Here is an 18,536-nt window from a genome sequence, read left to right on the forward strand (position 1 = left end):
TATCCTGACGAAGAACTAATTTTCCAGCAAGATACCGCTCCTCCGCACTATGCTGCCACTGTGCGTACATTTTTGGATGAAACCTTTTCCAATCGGTGGATAGGAAGGAGAGGACCCATCGAATGGCCTGCTAGGTCGCCTGACCTAACACCAATGGACTTTTTGTTTTGGGGATACCTCAAGTCGAAGGTATTTGTTAATAGGCCAAATAATCTAGACGACTTGAAAGAGAGAATTCGCAGAGAAGTGCGCGCTATAACTCCGGAAATGATTGAAAATGTGCAACGAGACTTTATTGATCGCCTTGGATATTGTCAAGCCGTGAATGGCAACCATTTTAAACATTTAACTTAATTTTTGTGATTTTTTTATTTGTTACATGAATCGTCTTTTTTTCGATAACTGTTGACTTTAGGTATAGGATGCATGAAACATACGTAGAACTCCACGCGAAATTCAAAGATGAAATACAAAAAAGGTGCTTTCATTTGGAAAAAATGAAGTTGATGGTCGTAATTTATTTTTGAGCAACCCTGTATATACAGAAAATATCACAGACATCCGAAATAATATTTGTAGATGCCACTGGAAACTGCGATACTCAAAATCACAAGGTCTATTTTTTGTAACACAATCGGAGGTAGGTGGTATTTCATTGCAACTATTATTAGCAACACTCAAAACTGAAATATTCTTGCGGTAGCTGTGGAAGTATTAATTAGTATTATTACTGTTAAATCGGAGCCATTAGTAATAATGACCGATGATGATCTGAATGAAAGAAAATATTAATACCCTTAAATAAAACGCCCGAATCAAATACAAAAACTAATTATTATTCCGGTCTTTTACAAACGAATTGATAGACTAACTCTTATATTTCTTTTCTATAATCTTTTAGACGCAAAATCTTCAAAATATTTTAAATAGCATAACACTACACATTCCTATATCGGCCTCGTTGATAAGGCGGTGAGCCGGCCGCCGCCAAAGTCGCTTATAGTCGGCCAATGCTACCGAAGTCTCGCCTCGAGACGTCATTTGCTGTCTTCCAGCAACCGTTAACCTAGAACAATAACATAATATTAGTAAACTAGTCTTCTAAAATCACCCAGCGAGAATTATTCTGCGCTGAACGTTTCTTAATAAGCTTTAGTCTTAGATCCTTTCCGAAATCAGCATCTGCAATCGAAGTACTTTTACTTTGATCACGTACTGGTTCTTTTCCAGCTGATGCCACATTTCCAAAAGTGTCCAAGACCTTACTAGAGGACTTTTCCTTTAGTTTTACACCAACGCTTTTGGTGACATCTTGGCACGTGTTGCCGTTAAGCGACTTTTCGCTTTGGCACGTATTGGCATTGGACGACGTTTCGCCCGATGGGCACGTATTGCCCTCAGGTGTCTTTTCACCTTGGCACGTATTGCCTTTAGGCGACTCTTTGCCTGGGCACGTATTGCCCTTAGGCGACTTTTCACCTGAGCACATATTGCCCGTAGGTGACCTTTCACCTTGGCACGTATTGCCTTTAGGCGACTCTTCGCCTGGGCACGTATTGCCCTTAGGCGACTTTTTACCTTGGCACGTATTGCCGTTAGGTGACTTTTCGCCGTCATCTTCGGGTGAAAGCTCATAATCTTCTTGCTGGATATTATAGGTTTTCATTTTATCTACTGCCCAAATCCCAACATAGCGTTTCTTCGATCCATCATCTCTGGGTAGACTTTCTACCACATAACGATCATGATCTAAAACTTTTTTAATTCTGTATGGACCATCATATTTGGGTAGCAGCTTTTTGCTTTTTCCATCACTGATAATATTTCTTTTCTGAAGCAGGACCAAATCATGAACTTGAAAATTAACTGATTTTCGTTTCGCATCAAAAAGAGTCTTTTGTTTTTGCTGACTTTTTTCAGTAGCCTCGGCTGCTTCTTGCCGATTTTTAGCAACATCGATTATTGCATTTAAGTCACAGATTTCGTTGCTCAAAAATGCACCTTTGACTCCTCTAGGCTTATACCCAAAAAGTAATTCATGAGGACTTTTCCCCGTAGTTTTGTTAATGGAAGCATTAATTCCAAATTGAATTTGTGGAGTATTCTGATCCCAAACATCTTCGTCATCAGCAGACGCTGCCAACGCTGATAAAATTGTTCGGTTGTATCGTTCTACCTGTCCATTTGCTCTGGGTGTGGCAGTGGCATTATAAACAGTTTTAACACCAATTTCAGCTGTGTACTTTTTAAATTCTTTGCTGGTAAAGGCAGTTCCCTGATCACAAATAATGCGTCGGGAACTCCAAAAATATTAAATAGCTCCTTCAAAAAGATTATTGCAGGTAAACTCTTAGTACTTTTGACAGCTTTCATAAAAACATATTTTGTAAAGGCATCCACAGAAACTATAAGGTACATATTTTCTTGTCTACTCTTTACAAAAGGTCCCAAATGAGCTATGTGTATGGTGTCCATTGGAGTGCTTATCTTAGTTATGGAATGTAAGAACGCGGTTTGTGGTCCTCTGCTACTTTTATTATAAAGACAGTTTAAACAACATCTTATAAATTGAGTCACATATTTGCGAAGTCGTGGAAACCAATATTGTTTTTCAATCAATGACAGGGTTTTGTCAGCTGCCAAGTGTCCAGCTTAATTATGGCAAAACGATGTTACAGCATGTACCGTTTTTCTATATATCCTGCCATTTTTAAAATCATATTCTTTGTGACTCTTCTTTATCTATTGGAGCTCTAAGTAACACTTCAGTCAAATATTTACAACGATCGTCCTGCAGTTGTGCTGTGAGAAGCCAATCACTTTCGGATATGTTGATTGTCAATATCTGTGTCTCTAATTCTTGATCACATTTTATTGGATTCCGGCTAAGAGCGTCAACATGCGCCATCCGGGAACCTGGACGATATTCGATGGTAAAATTAAATTCTTGTGTTACCATCCACCAACGGCCAATTCTAGGAATAAGATCCCTCTTAGTCATGGTTAAACGAAGAGCATTGCAGTCAGTAACCACTTTAAAGGACATGCATAATAAATAAACCCTGAATCGTTGCATGGATTGTACCACAGCCATTGTCTCCAGTTCATAGGAGTGATAGCGTTGTTCTTCTTTGCTATTTTGTTTACTAAAGTATAAAACCGGTTTTAATTTGTCGTCTGGTTGCTTCTGAAGTAAAATCCCAGCAATTCCATATTTTGAGGCGTCAGTATGTAGTTCAGTTTTATATTTAGGGTGATAAATGGCAAGTACAGGTCTGGTACATAAAATTTCCTTAAGACAATCAAAGGCTTTTTGTTGTTCATTTCCCAAGGGCATCCTTTTATACTCATAGTAGCCATCTGGCATGATGAAAGCAGTTTTAGCCATGGATTCTTTTTCCACAGTTATTTGATGATAACCACTGGCCATATCTAGTGTAGCCAAGTGTAGTGAAACAATCACAATTTTTGAGTCGCTCTAAATGGTCGTCAACGCGCGGAAGAGGATAGCAATCTTTAATGGTTTTTCTGTTTAAAGCCCGATAATCAACACACATTCTGCTTGTTCCATCCTTCTTTTTAACTAATAAGATTGGGCTAGCATAAGAGGAATTTGACTCTTGAATAATACCAACTTTTAATAAATCTGCAACAAGGTCACGCACTAAGTCTCTTTCACTCATCGAAAGACGATAAGGACGGTACGTTACCGGCTGATCATCAGTTATTACAATTTTCATTTCTACACCCCTTATACAACCAAGTTCATTTAAATTTTTGGCAAAACAATGACGGTATTTATTCAATAATACTAATAATTCTTTTTTATTAGCATTATTTAAAGATAAATCACAATTAATGTCGGCTAACGTAAATTTTCGACATTGGTTTGAACTAACTTTAAGTATTCTTACACCTTGTTCTATGGACGTGTCAAAAGGAAAACAGACCTCTACTCTAGCAATGGTTTGGGAGGCCTCAAAAGTCAAGTCTTGGTCGGACATATTAAAAACTGGCAACAGCCCACATTCAGTTGAGACAATGCAACTTGGAATGGAATATTCCATAGATGGTATCATACGCCGTTGAAAATCAACAAAGAGTTCTTTATTGTCCCCAACTTCAGCATAAAAACTCACATGACCAATGTGATTCGATGGAATTGTGACTTTCTTACTAACTGTCATTTTAATTTTGCTCGGCGGAAGATGATCCACATCTTTTAATGCCAGCACATCCGATTTAAACAAACGTATTTGTTTTTCCTTTACCACCATAACAACATCTTTGTGGTTTAACGCTCTCTGACCAATCATAACCGACACATACTGTATTTCATCAGGCACAATAAGTACAGGTACGGTTACGCTTATTAAATCCACTTCAATGTCTACCTCTGCCGAAGCAGTTCCACCACCATAGCCACTAATTTTTACACTACAAAGTTTCCATGTAATTCCACATTTTTCTGCGGTAGTCACACGTATTGTAACTACGGCACACCCTGTATCAATAAGACTCAGCGAATAAGAATCACATGGAATCCCATTTACCTTACAGATAACCTCGTAACACCCTTCCGAGTTCTGGCTAGTCGCTTCACAGGTCAAAACCTTTTTCAGGTCAAACCTTACGACAGTCTCGTACAATATGCCCCTTTTGTCCGCAATTAAAGCACTTATGTTTATCATCTTCGGGGTTCCCAATATTAGAGACGTATTCTCTATTAAGAGGAACTAAAGGTCGTTGATCCTTGACAAACTTTTTGTCAAATGTATTGAAATAAGTGCCTTGCTTATTATGGGGTCGTTGTTCTCGAGTGGATGCGAGGCCTGATAAATATTCCCGGAACAAGTCCTCGGGTCACAGTATCTACCTGCTTTTGCACCATTTTGAATTACACTGTCTTCAATCCCGTCAATCAGCATAGCCACGGCATTTTTCCCTTTAATATTGCAAGCACAAAGTAACTCCATTTTTCTGAAATAGTATGCGGTCCGCGATTGTCTTGGATTTTTAACTAAACCGATCATTTTCTTAAGAGTTGTAGGAAAATCTTGGTGATTCGGAAATGAATTAATAATTAAATTTTTCCATTCTGTCCAGGTGTGGTCATAATTTTCCAAACTATTGTACCATGTCTTAGCTAAAACTTTTAAGAGCGACTGCATATGGTAAATTGTTAAATTTTCGTCTTTGTTAGTTGATCTATCTTTTCGACCCACTTAATGGAACTCATTCCTATTAAATCAGGGGAGAACTCAGGAATACAATCAGAACGAATATTCTGATTGGGCAAAAGTGGACGAGATTTTTGAGTCAAAAGTTCTTTTACGGCATTTTCCAGATTTTTAATTTTTTTATTTTGGTCGGCAATAATGGACTCATTCATCTTACTTGCAACTTTCTTTCTTGGTGGTGTGTGGCTTTTAGGAGATAAGGAACGTTTCCTTGGAGCCTTTCTGCTATATCTTCCATAATTAGCATCACTTTCTGACCCTGAACTTGAGGTAGAGGTCGAAGAAGAAGAGCTGCGACACCTTTTATTTTTCTTGCCCATGATTTCACATTTTTTTTTTTAAAACACTTATTATTAACTTAAGCCACTAAATAATTCCTTAAAACACTAATGAGATCTTGTAAGATAAAACAAACAAACACTGTAATCCAATAAGTCTCTTCGAATAGAGCGTTATAATCCCACCGCTGTTCTATTAATACCCTTAAATAAAACGCCCGAATCAAATACAAAAACTAATTATTATTCCGGTCTTTTACAAACGAATCGATAGACTAACTCTTATATTTTTTTTTATAATCTTTTAGACTCAAAATCTTCAAAATATTTTAAATAGCATAACACTACACATATCTCGGCCTCGTTGATAAGGCGGTGAGCCGGCCGTCGCCAAAGTTGCTTATAAAAAATTCTACAAAAATATTACCTCCTACTTCAAAAATATTTTGTTATGCGTTCATGTACCGTAGCCGATCGATAGTTCTAGCACAGCATAAAGAAACCAGCAGTCTCACTCCGCTCGAAAATGTAAGCGAACTAATAGCATCCTTAGACATGCCGCAGCCATGTTCTCCGGATGCCGAGCTCACTGTTTATCGAACTGTGTTCATAGGTGTATCGCCTAGTTCAGCGCCGTACTTAGTGACTATTTTAATAGCATTTTTACAAAGCGTAGCGTTTTTTATAAAAACTTTTGTATTAAAAGAGGGGTATGTCAAAAATTATTAATGAAGCAAAATAATTGACTTTGCCAAAGTTTTTAATAGCTGCAAATTTGGCTGTATGGCTTAAATAACATAATTAAGCATCAATTAAAGTTGCAGCAATGTAATTTTTATTTTTTTTTATTTTTAAGGACATTATTTATATTTCTGCCATTTTAACAGTGTTGCCATATTTAAAAGAGTTGCAAAATTGCATACTTTTACTTTAGTTGGTACTTAATAATATAACAAAAATTCGCAGATGTTAGAATTGTTTTGAATTGTTGCCAACTATTTGTCTTTATTTATTGGCCTAAGAGTTTCTATTTGTTTTGGAATATTACTTTATTTGTATAATTAGTTATCCTTAAACTACTATGTAGTCAGATGTTAATCTAAAAGCGTTACTATACAGGGTGTTAATTAAGTATGTACCATAAATTATTTAACAGGCGATTGTTTGAGTAATTTTAAGACAAAAAGTTCATATGAACATAGGTCCGCAAGTTCTCTGGCGGTGTTATTTATAACATTAAGGAGCTAATTTACCCCTAACATGATTAAATTTATTAGGTTCAGTGTAATCTCGAACGGGACCTGAAGAAATATTTGTGGCAAAAAAATTGGGGCACCTGAATTTTGTGCCATTTTTAATATGTTATTTGATTTACTCAAATACAAATACAACTTTTTCGTATCTCGCTTATTTTTCGAGAAAAAAAAAGTCCACTTAATTGCATATCCCTGGATCACACAAGGAATTTGGGGAAAAGTTTCATTTGGAATTTATTATTAACTAAGCAAGATACGAAAAAAATTCAAGAGACAGAAAAGTTTTATTTGTATAATCCACAGAACATAATAAAAATTGCACAAAAGTCAGTGGCAAATATTTTAGTTGTTGTTAAATTTTAACACCCTGTATATTGAGAACGAAGAATTTCTGGACATATGTTTATATGAACTTTTTGTTTTAAAATTACTCAAAAAATGGTCTCTTAAATTTATGGTACATACCTAATTAACTTCCTGCACGTATTCTTCTATATCGTCGTTGTTAGATGTAGAAATGCGATGTTTATTTTTGTTTAAATATTTTGTTAATGTATGAACTTTATTTATATTAAAAAATCAATATTTGTACTATGTAGGTATTTTTATTTTACAAGATAATAACATCTAAAAAAATGTTTAAGTCCGGCTCTAGCCAAGGCAAAAGCCGCGTGGACCGTAGCGAGTGTCAGCGGCATCCCTACTATAAGCAAAAATGCCTCGCCTGCGTTAGTACACATGCACCGAACTCGCTTATTCAAGCCAATGTATTTTTATTGAAGTGCGACTGCTGGTTTCTTTATGCTGTGGTTCTAGCCTGGATACTTATCCCCGCTTCCATCGATACCTCACAACAGAAGCCGAAATCATGCGAGGCGACGACCGCATCGCGATGGCAAAAATTCCGCGCTGGGGCACATATTTTGCGTTGATTCGAAATAATATTTAAATGCAGTTATTATTGTAGTTTATAGTAAGATTACGCATTTAAAATTTTAATTTACGAAACTATTTTGATACACGCTTTGAGTTTTAAAAAGAATAAAAATTCGGTATTTAAATTAGGTGGGTAAATTAACAATTTTATTTTTAACTTACATTTTACAATCTTAATTTTATTTAGAATAATGCCTACCTCTTGCTGCATTCCTGTTTAAGCTCAGAAAAAAATTAAAATGGATTTAAAATTTTTTTTTGTTTTTTTTTTTCAATAATCTTCACAACCACATAAAATATAATATATATTTTTTATATGGCCTATTCTTTTTAGTAAATAATGTGCAACTTTGGGGTAAATTATCCATTTTCGTATTTTGAGGGTAGACGAATTTGAAACACCGTTTATGTATATTTTTCCAATAAAATAAATAAAAAAAATATTTAAAACATTTATCATATACCTGAAAATACGTAATAATAAAAAAAATATATTATCTTGTAAAATGTAAAATATTAGGTCCCGCGGGATCTCCACTTAGTCGTTCCACTGTACGGCGTGCGCCACCAAATCTCGGCTTCAATTTTGACGCCACGAAACCAGTGTCACGGATAGAACTCTCGATCGGCTACGGCTGAACGCTTGTTGGTGATGGCTGAATAAGCTTATAACCAACAATATCGAGTACGGGTGAGTCTCAATGTTGCCAAACAATCTTTTGAAGATATTTGCAAAAATTTAGGAATTATGTTGAGAGAATGTACTTACGCATTGATAAGTGGTGTGTACTTTATAGACGAAACTTGCCAATAACAGGATCAGATTCATTTGTTTAAGGATATTTCTGTAGAGAGAATGAAGGCGTTTAACTTACCGCAATTAGCAGATTTTGTGTGTACAAGTTTCGAGAGTTTTTACACACAGAGAATTTTGGATATATTTTTAAACAGAGTGACCAAAATTATTCAAGACAGATATATGCCTAAACATTTTGTTTTTGAAAGTGGTAGACAATGGTAATGTAGAAACAGGTAGTCGGACTGACATTGTCTTTGCTTTCGTACAACACGACGTTTCGGTCGGTAAGTATCTCCGACCGTTATCAAGTGTAAACTACAGCAATTTCATATTCTGCAGGCTTATATATGATTGATGGGATCAATGAGGCGTGAATTCTGATGATGCGTGAAGAGAGCATCTGTTAGAAGAGGTCTCCATATGTTCGGAAATTCCACACTGGGTTGGCTGAAGACAATTGGTTGGTTTTGCGATCATTCAGCGCCTCACGATAAAAGCCAAAGATGTGGCTGCGATACGTTGATGATACATTTATCATCTAAGATAAAGGGGAAGACAAACTTCAGGGCTTCTTACACCACCTGAACAACATGGTGCCAAGTATCAAATTCACTATGGAGACGGAAAAAAATTCGACGCTGCCTTTCTTAGATGTTTTTGTCAAGAATATAAATGGCATTATAAGAACGTCTGTGTATCGAAAACCCACACTTACTGGACAATACCTACACTTTGATTCTTTCCACTCTGGTTCGACTAAAGTTGGGATCATCAGATCTCACCGAGCTGTAACCATCTACAATACCGATGCAGAATTTAAGGCGGAAGTAGCACTTCTCACTAAAGATCTGCAGCAGAATAGCTATCCCAAAAAACTTTATCAAACAAAGTTTAATCTGAAAACCGCCTTTAGATCTGGCAATAACAAGTTCTGTTTTTAAAACAAAGCCAGAATCTACAGCAGATACCAAAAACTGCATCTACCAGATCCCTTGTGAGTGTGGGGACTCATATGTTGGCGAAACCAAAAGACCTTTGGCAGTTAGGACCAAGGAACGTTGCAAATGGACGACCACTGGAGAAGCAGCCAGATCAGGCATTGCTGAACATGCTTGGACAAACAGCCATAACATTCACTGGTCTGAAACAAAAATCCTAAGGAAGGAATCCTACTGGCAAAAAAGGCAATTTCTGGAAGCTGCCTACATAACGCAAAACCAGGGCGTCTTCAGCCAACCCAGTGTGGATGTTCCCAACATATGGAGACCTCCCAACATATTTAGCTCTGTTAAGTGGACTACATACGTCATTTAAATACAAGGGACCTTCAGCTCGAACACAACGACACAAAACAATAAGAAAGGGTGGTAAAATTAGTGTTCAACCTACTGCTATAAGCCGCAGGGAAAAGAAAAATCATAGGGACACCATCAGCAGGTGATAAAACTGACGTCAAAAAAATTCCTCACTCACTGAGAAAATGCGTAATACAAAACCCTTTAGGGTTGGGAGGTATCCCAAGCAAAAGAAATAGTTTAATTTTACTTTTGCCTCTGTTTGTATGTTTTAATATACCTAACAATACCTATACAATGTATAATAAGAATGTATTTTAGTGATAACATTTTTTGTTTTAAAAAGTGCTAATAAACCTTGAATAAACTTAAACGTATAGCAAAAATTAAAAACCATTTTATTCCTGTATAACCGACGTATGAGAAGCAGGTCCGGACGGATAGTCTGTTATTTAGCAGTCTCGCTTTGACGTGGAGTGATTGACGGGTATTTAGGAATGTGCTTCCGGGCCATGCAGACATCTCGGGCAATATGGAGGTGGACACATTGGCTAAAATTGGTACTACTCTAAACGTTCCTAGAAAGATGCTTATAGACATACATGATGTTTTCAATGTTTTAAAAGAAATAAATATAAGAAGTTTTAAAGAAGCATGGAATTTGGTAATTTATCGACACTATGCTTTTGTCGATTAATTATGCTATGCTAAAATGCAGTCAATCTTTCCTAACAAAAAATGGTTTTCTAAATTAAATTATAAGGATAGAAGGCACATTACCACTATTATTAGAATGCGAACTGGAAATCCTTTATGTGACTGTGGGGCTATAGATGAATTAAATCATATTTTCTTTGAATGCTCTATAAATCAAAACTCAAATGTATATCTATATAAAACATTGGGTTTAAACAAAAAGATTTCTCTCATTTCGATGGCCGGCGTTCTGTTTGTTCCTGAAGATGAAACGATTGAAATGATCATGCACTTTATCAACTTAAATAAAATAAAACTATAAAAGCTCAACTATCTACCAACAATTTTTTATTCCCAATATATTTCCCATGTTGTCTAGAGTGTTTTTATGTATCCCGCTTCCATATGTTGTGCTACTAACAAATTTACTTCTATAAATTAATAATAATAGTTAGTATAAATTAAATTCTGTCTTAAGCTACGTAGATTAAGGAAGAAGCCAGAACCAGACCATTAGGGGTCTCGGACGAAGCGAGCTGGCGATTGCCTAGCAGCAAAGCTATTAACTCAACAAGCCAAACCAAACGTAGACAATAAATAAGCAAACTTCCATTCCATTTATTTCCATTCCCTTCCATTTAAAAAAATCGAGTTATAGCATATTTTATTTGAGTAAATTGGTAAATTTATATTTATAAACACTCTGTATGAAAAAAATTTCAGACCTTTACTTAAAGATAAGGCTGATACCGTAAACTAACTACAAAGTTTTATTTATCTAGATTGAACACAGCGGTTGCTATAAGAATTTTAATAAACCCCTTAGAAACTAAAAATATCCTAAAAAAACGAGTTACATGGCAACGCCGTAATAAAATTTAAAAAATGAGTTATTAGTGTAAGGTCTTTTTATCCCCAACAGCATAACGCCATTAAATATAGGGTTTTCCAGGGTATCTAAAAACAATTTCATATTTTTCCGTAACTTATTTTTGACGCACCTTATATATGTAAAATTATTTTTAGTTTAGCCAACCTTCTAATAATGTCACTTAAGTTTTTTCCACTCGGTATAGTTTAGGCGCTATTTTAGCCGTACGGCTTGCTGACGCACCCTGTGTTTTTAATAAACAATATTACTGTTTTTCTTCAAAAGAAGAAGCAAAAACTCTTTAAGTTTTAAACAAAAACTGATAAATCCAAATTATTTACTTTTAAAAAACAATAATTTTTACTTAGCATTTTTACTTAACTTCATTTGATATCCAAATGACACCAATAGAAACTCTTAAGAGTCATAGATTGTTAAGGGATTGGCGTGTGGAAGTTTTTGGGCTTTTTCTCGAGATCACAAGAAGTGGATTTATCGGTTTTTGCATGTAAGCTCCTCAATTATAGATGCTCATTTGAATTTAGATTGGTGTTAGTTTATATGGTGGATACCAATTTGGGCTCTTGGGGAACTAACATCACCTGATGTAATGTTAGTTCCTTTTTTACCATAAAATCTTCAATAAAATATGTCTTGAGTTTGATTCAGAAAATTTGTTTGAATTTATGTTCATTGAGTTTGTGCTTTGCTGAAAAAAATACTTTTTTTCTTTTCTTTGTCTTTTTAACAATACAGGTGCACGCATTCGCTTTTTGACCTAAAATACATACAAGTAAACATTATCGAAAATTGTCTGGACCGTCCATCATCCATCTCCCACCATTCGTTATTTCCTCCGTCTCCCTCTAGCCTCAGGCTTATAATTAATTAGTATGGAAAAATTATATTATAGATATTAAAATATTAATTACTTATATTGATTCTTAGCGCACACTCGTGCAAATCTGTTGTTATTCTTTCTGTAATAATTTATTTACTTTGATGATTTTTTTTGTGTTTTTTTTTTAAATTAGTTTCCTTATTAATTAACTTTAATTTGACGGGTTTGTCCCACTTTTGGCTTCTTTTATCAGTAGCTAAAGAGTATCGGTTGTTGAAAATCGCAGAAGACCTTTTTGCTGGGAGAAGATATAATTTAAAATAGTCAAGTCAAAAGTCAAAGTCAAAATATACTTTATTTGCTAAGTTTACAAACTTATGCTAAAAGCTTCCTAATCCTAGAATTTATAATACAAGTATTTATTTGTTTAAACAGGACAAAAACAGAATACAGAATCGATTTTGATTGTACATCGAAGCATATTTTATATAAACAAAGAAAAAACCAAATAATTTTAAATATTCAAATTAATCGTTAAAATACTCTTCAATGCTGTAGTAAGCTTTTGGTAAGATTAATTTCTTTAGTTCTCTCCTAAACTTTTTAAGGTCTGTAACAGTCCTAATCGAAAAAGGAACATAATTAAATATTTTACGACTAATAAATATAAAAGAGTTTCTCGTAAGTGAGGAGGTGGGGATTGGAAGAGATAAGTTGCCCACTTGACGAGTATTATGACTGGTGCAGGATGGTGGACTTACGGACTTATGTATAAGTGTTGCAGTTTCTAATATAAAGAGTGAGAAAACTGTTAAAATTCTTTCAGCTACAAAAAGAGGTTTACTAGAGACTCTCAGACCAACACCACACAGATACCTTAATGCTTTTTTCTGAATAGTAAAAATTATGTTAAGGAGTCCCTTGGAGCACAAACCCCAAAATGGCAACCCATAACGGATATGAGAGTCTATTAAGGCGAAATAAACTGAACGAGCAAACAATCCTCCCAACTCATGCCTGGCAACCCTGACTGCAAAACAACCAGAAGAAAGTTTAGCAGCGAGGCCCAAAACGTGGTTGTCAAACCTTAAACTCTCATCAATGAAGAGGCCGAGAAATCGATAATAATCCCTACCATGTACTGGGCTCTGCTCATCAAACAAAAAACCCTCTACATTACACTTAAAACCCAGAACAAAAGTCTTATCAACATTGAATACAAGCTGATTGCAGATGCACCACTCTTTAATTTTATGAAGGTCCTTTACTATGAGAGATCTGACTAGTTTTTGATCTTTGTTATGCCACAGAATTGTAGTATCATCGGCAAACTGAACCACTAGTCCATGCAGTGATAGAGAGCTTAAGTCATTAACGTATAATAAAAACAAAATAGGACCCAACACTGACCCTTGAGGTACACCACATTTAAGATGTGCTATCCCTGATGAAAATCCAGATGCAACCACCCTCTGTGTGTGGCCAGACAGGTATGACTTCAACCACCCCAAAGCCACTCCCCTAAATCCATAAAAATCAAGCTTTGACAGCAGTATTCCATGATCCACACATAATCAAAGGCCTTGGACAGATCACAGAACACCGCTGCTGCAGCCTCCTTGGAGTTCATAGATAGATACACACTCTCCAAGAATCTGAAAATGGCATCCTGCGTGCCCTTAGATGACCAAATGAAATCCATACTGATTAGAGGACAGCAAATTGTATTTGGTCAAAAAAGAGACAATTCTCTTTTTTGCAAGCCGCTCAAGAACCTTGGAGAGGGTAGACAAAATTGATATGGGACGGAAGTTAGAGGGTCGGTCCAAGCTACCACCCTTATGAAGAGGGATAATCATAGCTTCCTTTAAACAGGATGGGAACTCGCCCTGAAGAAATGACTGATTGATTGCCCAAACCAAAGCACCCAAAGCGCTCGCAGGCAGAAGTAACAGCAGACGTGAAGAGATACCATCGGAACCCGAAGACCTATGATTCTTCAAGCACTGAATTGTTTTAAGGTCCTCGGTGGCATCTACAGGGTGGAAAAAGAATGATTGGTTGATAGCATTCCGATTAAGATACTGCAATGGATCGCCGTCACTCGGAACTGCTTCCAGTAACTTCTCAGCAATATTAGAAAAATAGTCATTGAAATCATCGGGCCCTAAGTCCGATTCAACCAACCGCCGACGAGAAGACTGCCTACATTCGTTAATGATTAACCAACTTTCCTTCTGCCTGTTACCCGACGAATCTAAGCGGTCATTGTAATACAGTTCCTTTCTGACTTTTATCAGATGCCTATAAATTTTCCGATAATCCTGAAAATAGGACCTGATGAATTGATTGTCAATAGATTTGCGAAGTCTTGCTAAGCATCGCAAATTTTGGGCAGATGTTTTTAGTCCCGCGGTGATCCATGGTTTTTCGTCTCTTGGATTTAAGTCTAACCAAGGGAAAGCAGATATTTATTTTATCACGTAATGTATAATAAAAGGAAGAAAATGGTTGTGGAGCAGCCCGAATTGCATTCCAGTTAACAGACGAAATGGATTGAGAAAATAAATTCAAATTGTTCCCGCTAAACACACTCCCAATGCGACGGCGAGATTTGTTTTTAAAGTCTTTAAAGTCACCAGGGAATTGGACATACACCTCCTCGTGATCCGATATACCCACTGAGTGCACTGAACAATTAACACCATCGAGATTACTGCAGAAATAATCAATAGAGGACGAAATACGAGTGGGTGCATTAACATGCATGGTGAGTGCAAATGATTTGAAGATTCCATCAAGAGAAATTCTTTGCGGTAAGGAAACCTCTGAATAATTAATATTAAAATCTCCAGCCAAGATAACACGCGAGTGAATTGGGAGCCGGGACAGAAGACAATCTAACCTGTCAAGAAACAGACCGATATCCCCAGAGGGCGGGCGGTATATACAAATAACGTACATATTGAACAACTTTCAAAAACCCGTTCAACTGAGACATCACTAAACTTATCAACGGTACAGAAAAAGTTTTGAAAATGTCTCCTAATTAGAACAGCAGTCCCTCCATGCAGAGAGTTCTGTCTATAATAAACTGACAGTGGTACATACTCATCAATACAAAAATATTCATTAGTCTAAGCCAATGTTCCGTTAATATAACAATGTCAGGAAAATTAAAATTAGCAAGCAGAAGTTGAAGCTCATCCACCTTATTCCGAAGGGATTGAATATTTAATAAAAATGGACTACAATGCTTTAACTTTGATATTGCAGTTGAATGAAGGGGAGCTTTAACCTCTACGGTCTCATCTATAAAAAAGAGTGAGAACCAGTCACACGCTCAGACGCAGTTCCCACGCTTTCGACAAAATTAGGTGATCTATCTAGTTTTAGATGCTTAGAATTATACAGTGGGTTTAGAAAATATTTTTTTATGTGGCCATGTAATATACAAGCCAAATCAGCAAAATGATTAGCATAATTGCATTCAAGTATTCGACTTAGGTCAATGCTGTTTCTATGGAAAGCTTTATATAATGACAGATTACTATTATATACGACACTGCAACCTGGTCCAAAACAAGGGCTTGTCATAACGAGGAAAGTAGTGTTTTTACAGGGAATGATAAAATCGTTAATAATAGATGTAGGAGAATATGTTCCGTTCAACCACAAGATCACCAAATCGTTCTTGGTAAAATTGGAAGCAAGAGCTGAAGCAGTTAGTACCAAATCACGAGTCAAGCAACCAGATTTAGAAAATATCCAAAAGGTGGCTTTCTTTTTCTGCTTCTAAAACTCTTATAGAAGTCACCATCGCTTCATTAATAGAAGAATACTCATCAACATCTCTTTGTAGCAAAGAAATTTGATGTTTATATGCAAGACTCTCGTTTTCTATAGCGTGAATGTTGGTAATTAGGTCCTTATTTAAATCCGTTAATTTGTCCATTTTGAGTGAAAGGTCCATTTTTTCCTGTTCCAGAGACTTTACCAACAAATTCAGATCATGTTCCTTAGTCTTAAAATTGTCAATCTCGTAACTAAGTTCATCATTTTTTTTATTGAGAATATCAAGTGTCGATGAAAACTTTCTTTCCGCTTCAAATACTTCATCCTCAAAAACCAGACTATTTCTACGAATTCTCTACGAAAGTGTCTATCCTTTTCCCTAAGTTTCTCCATCATACTCTCAATTTTCTGTTCATAGGCTCTAGTTTGACCTTTTTCTTCATTAAAAGTTGTCTGACATCTTTCCGTACACAAAATTTTATAGCCTCCCAACCTTATAACTTCAGATTGTCGCTCGAGGCAATTAGGGTGAAAGATTGAGTTGCAGGCTACGCAACTTAAAGCTACGATTCATCTTATAAAACTAATATTTCTAAGAATTTAAATGTGCTGCTGAAACCTGAATTTCCCTAAATCCTAATTATAATGTGAAAATGTAAACATAAATACTGAAATGTCAACAGAAACAAAAATAATTACAATACTTGCCTTAGATAGTCCATAAAAATTTAGTTCAGTCTTATCTAGTGAATAATGTTGAAAATGCCTAGTGAATCCCAGATGCGAGAATAACAATGGAAATACCATCAATTGTTAGCAGAACTGGGCAGAGCAGCCGTTTAAAAGTTGGAGTGGAATTTCTTTATTTGAGGCTCCCTGTATTGAGAAACACTCCTCTCGTTTTCGTAGTTATCTCCAAAACAAAATTTCCCATATGATGATATAACATTTACTATGGGCGGGCTACTTTAAACCATAAAAATGTTACGAAATAGTGGAGCCTTGGAACATACGTTTGATATTTACAACCAATATTTATGAAAAAAATATTAAATATATTATCTTTATTTTGTTTCTAGGAATGTATTGACTCTTTATGGCAAATAAATTACTTTTAATTTGACGTGTCCCATGTTGTATAAACACCTATAAATAAATAGCAAATAAACAGTATGTAGTATACACACCGATGATGATAAGGAATTTTAAAATATAATTTGTAGTATTCCAATGGTGCCCTCCTCAAGAATAATCATCGAAGCAACTTAAAAAAAAATAAGAGAACATGACAACGTTACCACCACCACTTTCATCGATCAACAGTACCTCATCCACCCCCTGGAAGTTTTTGGGTTCAGTGAGTTCCGTGAGCCCGGTGAGTCCTCTGGAGGAGGACATCGGAACTACCCCCTCGAAAATCAAGGGGGCTCTCAATGAAACCGGATTTTATATCGATGATGATGGAGAATCTAGTAAGGATTTATTTAGCGGTTAAAATATAAAAAAAGTAAAATTTATAAATTTTTTAGTGCTAAATGATCTGAAAACTGTTATACTAGCGTGCGTAGCCACGCTGGTCCCTTTGATAATCACACTTGCAATGATATTTGGAATGAGGTATTATATTTAATTCATATGCTTTATTTTGTTGTCATATTTTTTAATTTAGGAAATTGTGGAAACAGCACAGAACAAGGAAAAAGGCCAGGAAGTACGACGGGGTGCTTGTAAGGGAAAACACATCGGGTTCAACCTCGAAACCACTTCATACGCATCTTTTGGATGACAAAGTAAGCACAAAAAATATCTATTTTTTCAAAATATTTTAAAAATCAAAAGAAATCATTTTTGTAAAGAAAAGTTTTAACTGCAACTTTACCTTGCCACATGATCAATAAACATCAAGATATTTGACCAAAAGTGCATTCCTGACCTCTTACCGCCAATATTTTTAAATTATCTTGAACACCTCTGACTCTACAGTCACTTATACTAAAAATCAATTTAGAAAATACTATCTCACATGGTCACATTGGAAAGAAAATTGACTTATTTACGTATTTTAAAGAAATATGTATGTATATGTAATAACTTAAACCTTTTACGATACCTTTCGTTATATTTATGTAGTATAAAATACAAGATTCCATCTCTTGCGGCCTTCTGGAAGCAATACTTTCATCCCATACAAACATGAACGAATTATTGGTTCCCATTTCATGTATATCAAAGCAGTAAGTCCATAACTGCCTTTTATAGTAACAAATGCCTATGATAAGTACAGGTGTAGGAAGAGTCTTCATTAGATCAAAACATATGACTGCTGCGTTTCCACTTTTTGCCAGTTCAGTGTTTTTTCTTAAGCTGCGTCCACACCGAGTCGACACTGTCGATCGACTATGTCTATCGACGTTGTCGACTTAGTGTGTACGTTGCAATCGACGATGTCGATATGTTTTCCATCGCTTGTCGGTAAACATGAAAGAGCAGTCGATCGACTTTAGTGTGTGGACGTGTTGTCGACGTTCG

The 18,536-nt window shown here is 35.8% G+C and overlaps 1 protein-coding gene across 3 annotated transcripts in view; it reads left to right on the forward strand.

Moving 5' to 3' along the window:
- The window catches only part of LOC126746759 (uncharacterized), a 143,225-nt gene that overhangs the window by 13,595 nt on the left and 111,094 nt on the right, over positions 1-18,536 (forward strand). For all 3 annotated transcript variants that reach the window (XR_007663978.1, XM_050455095.1, XM_050455094.1), the window contains exons 2-4: positions 17,231-17,479; positions 17,537-17,624; positions 17,677-17,797. Coding sequence is in view for 2 of the 3 variants with exons in the window: in XM_050455095.1 (XP_050311052.1) it covers positions 17,293-17,479; positions 17,537-17,624; positions 17,677-17,797 (396 nt within the window). In the remaining variant the exon portion in view is untranslated. The remainder of the gene's footprint in view (positions 1-17,230; positions 17,480-17,536; positions 17,625-17,676; positions 17,798-18,536) is intronic.

Source organism: Anthonomus grandis, chromosome 18 (assembly GCF_022605725.1).
Source record: "Anthonomus grandis grandis chromosome 18, icAntGran1.3, whole genome shotgun sequence".
In the NCBI taxonomy this organism is placed as follows: Eukaryota; Metazoa; Arthropoda; class Insecta; order Coleoptera; family Curculionidae; genus Anthonomus; species Anthonomus grandis.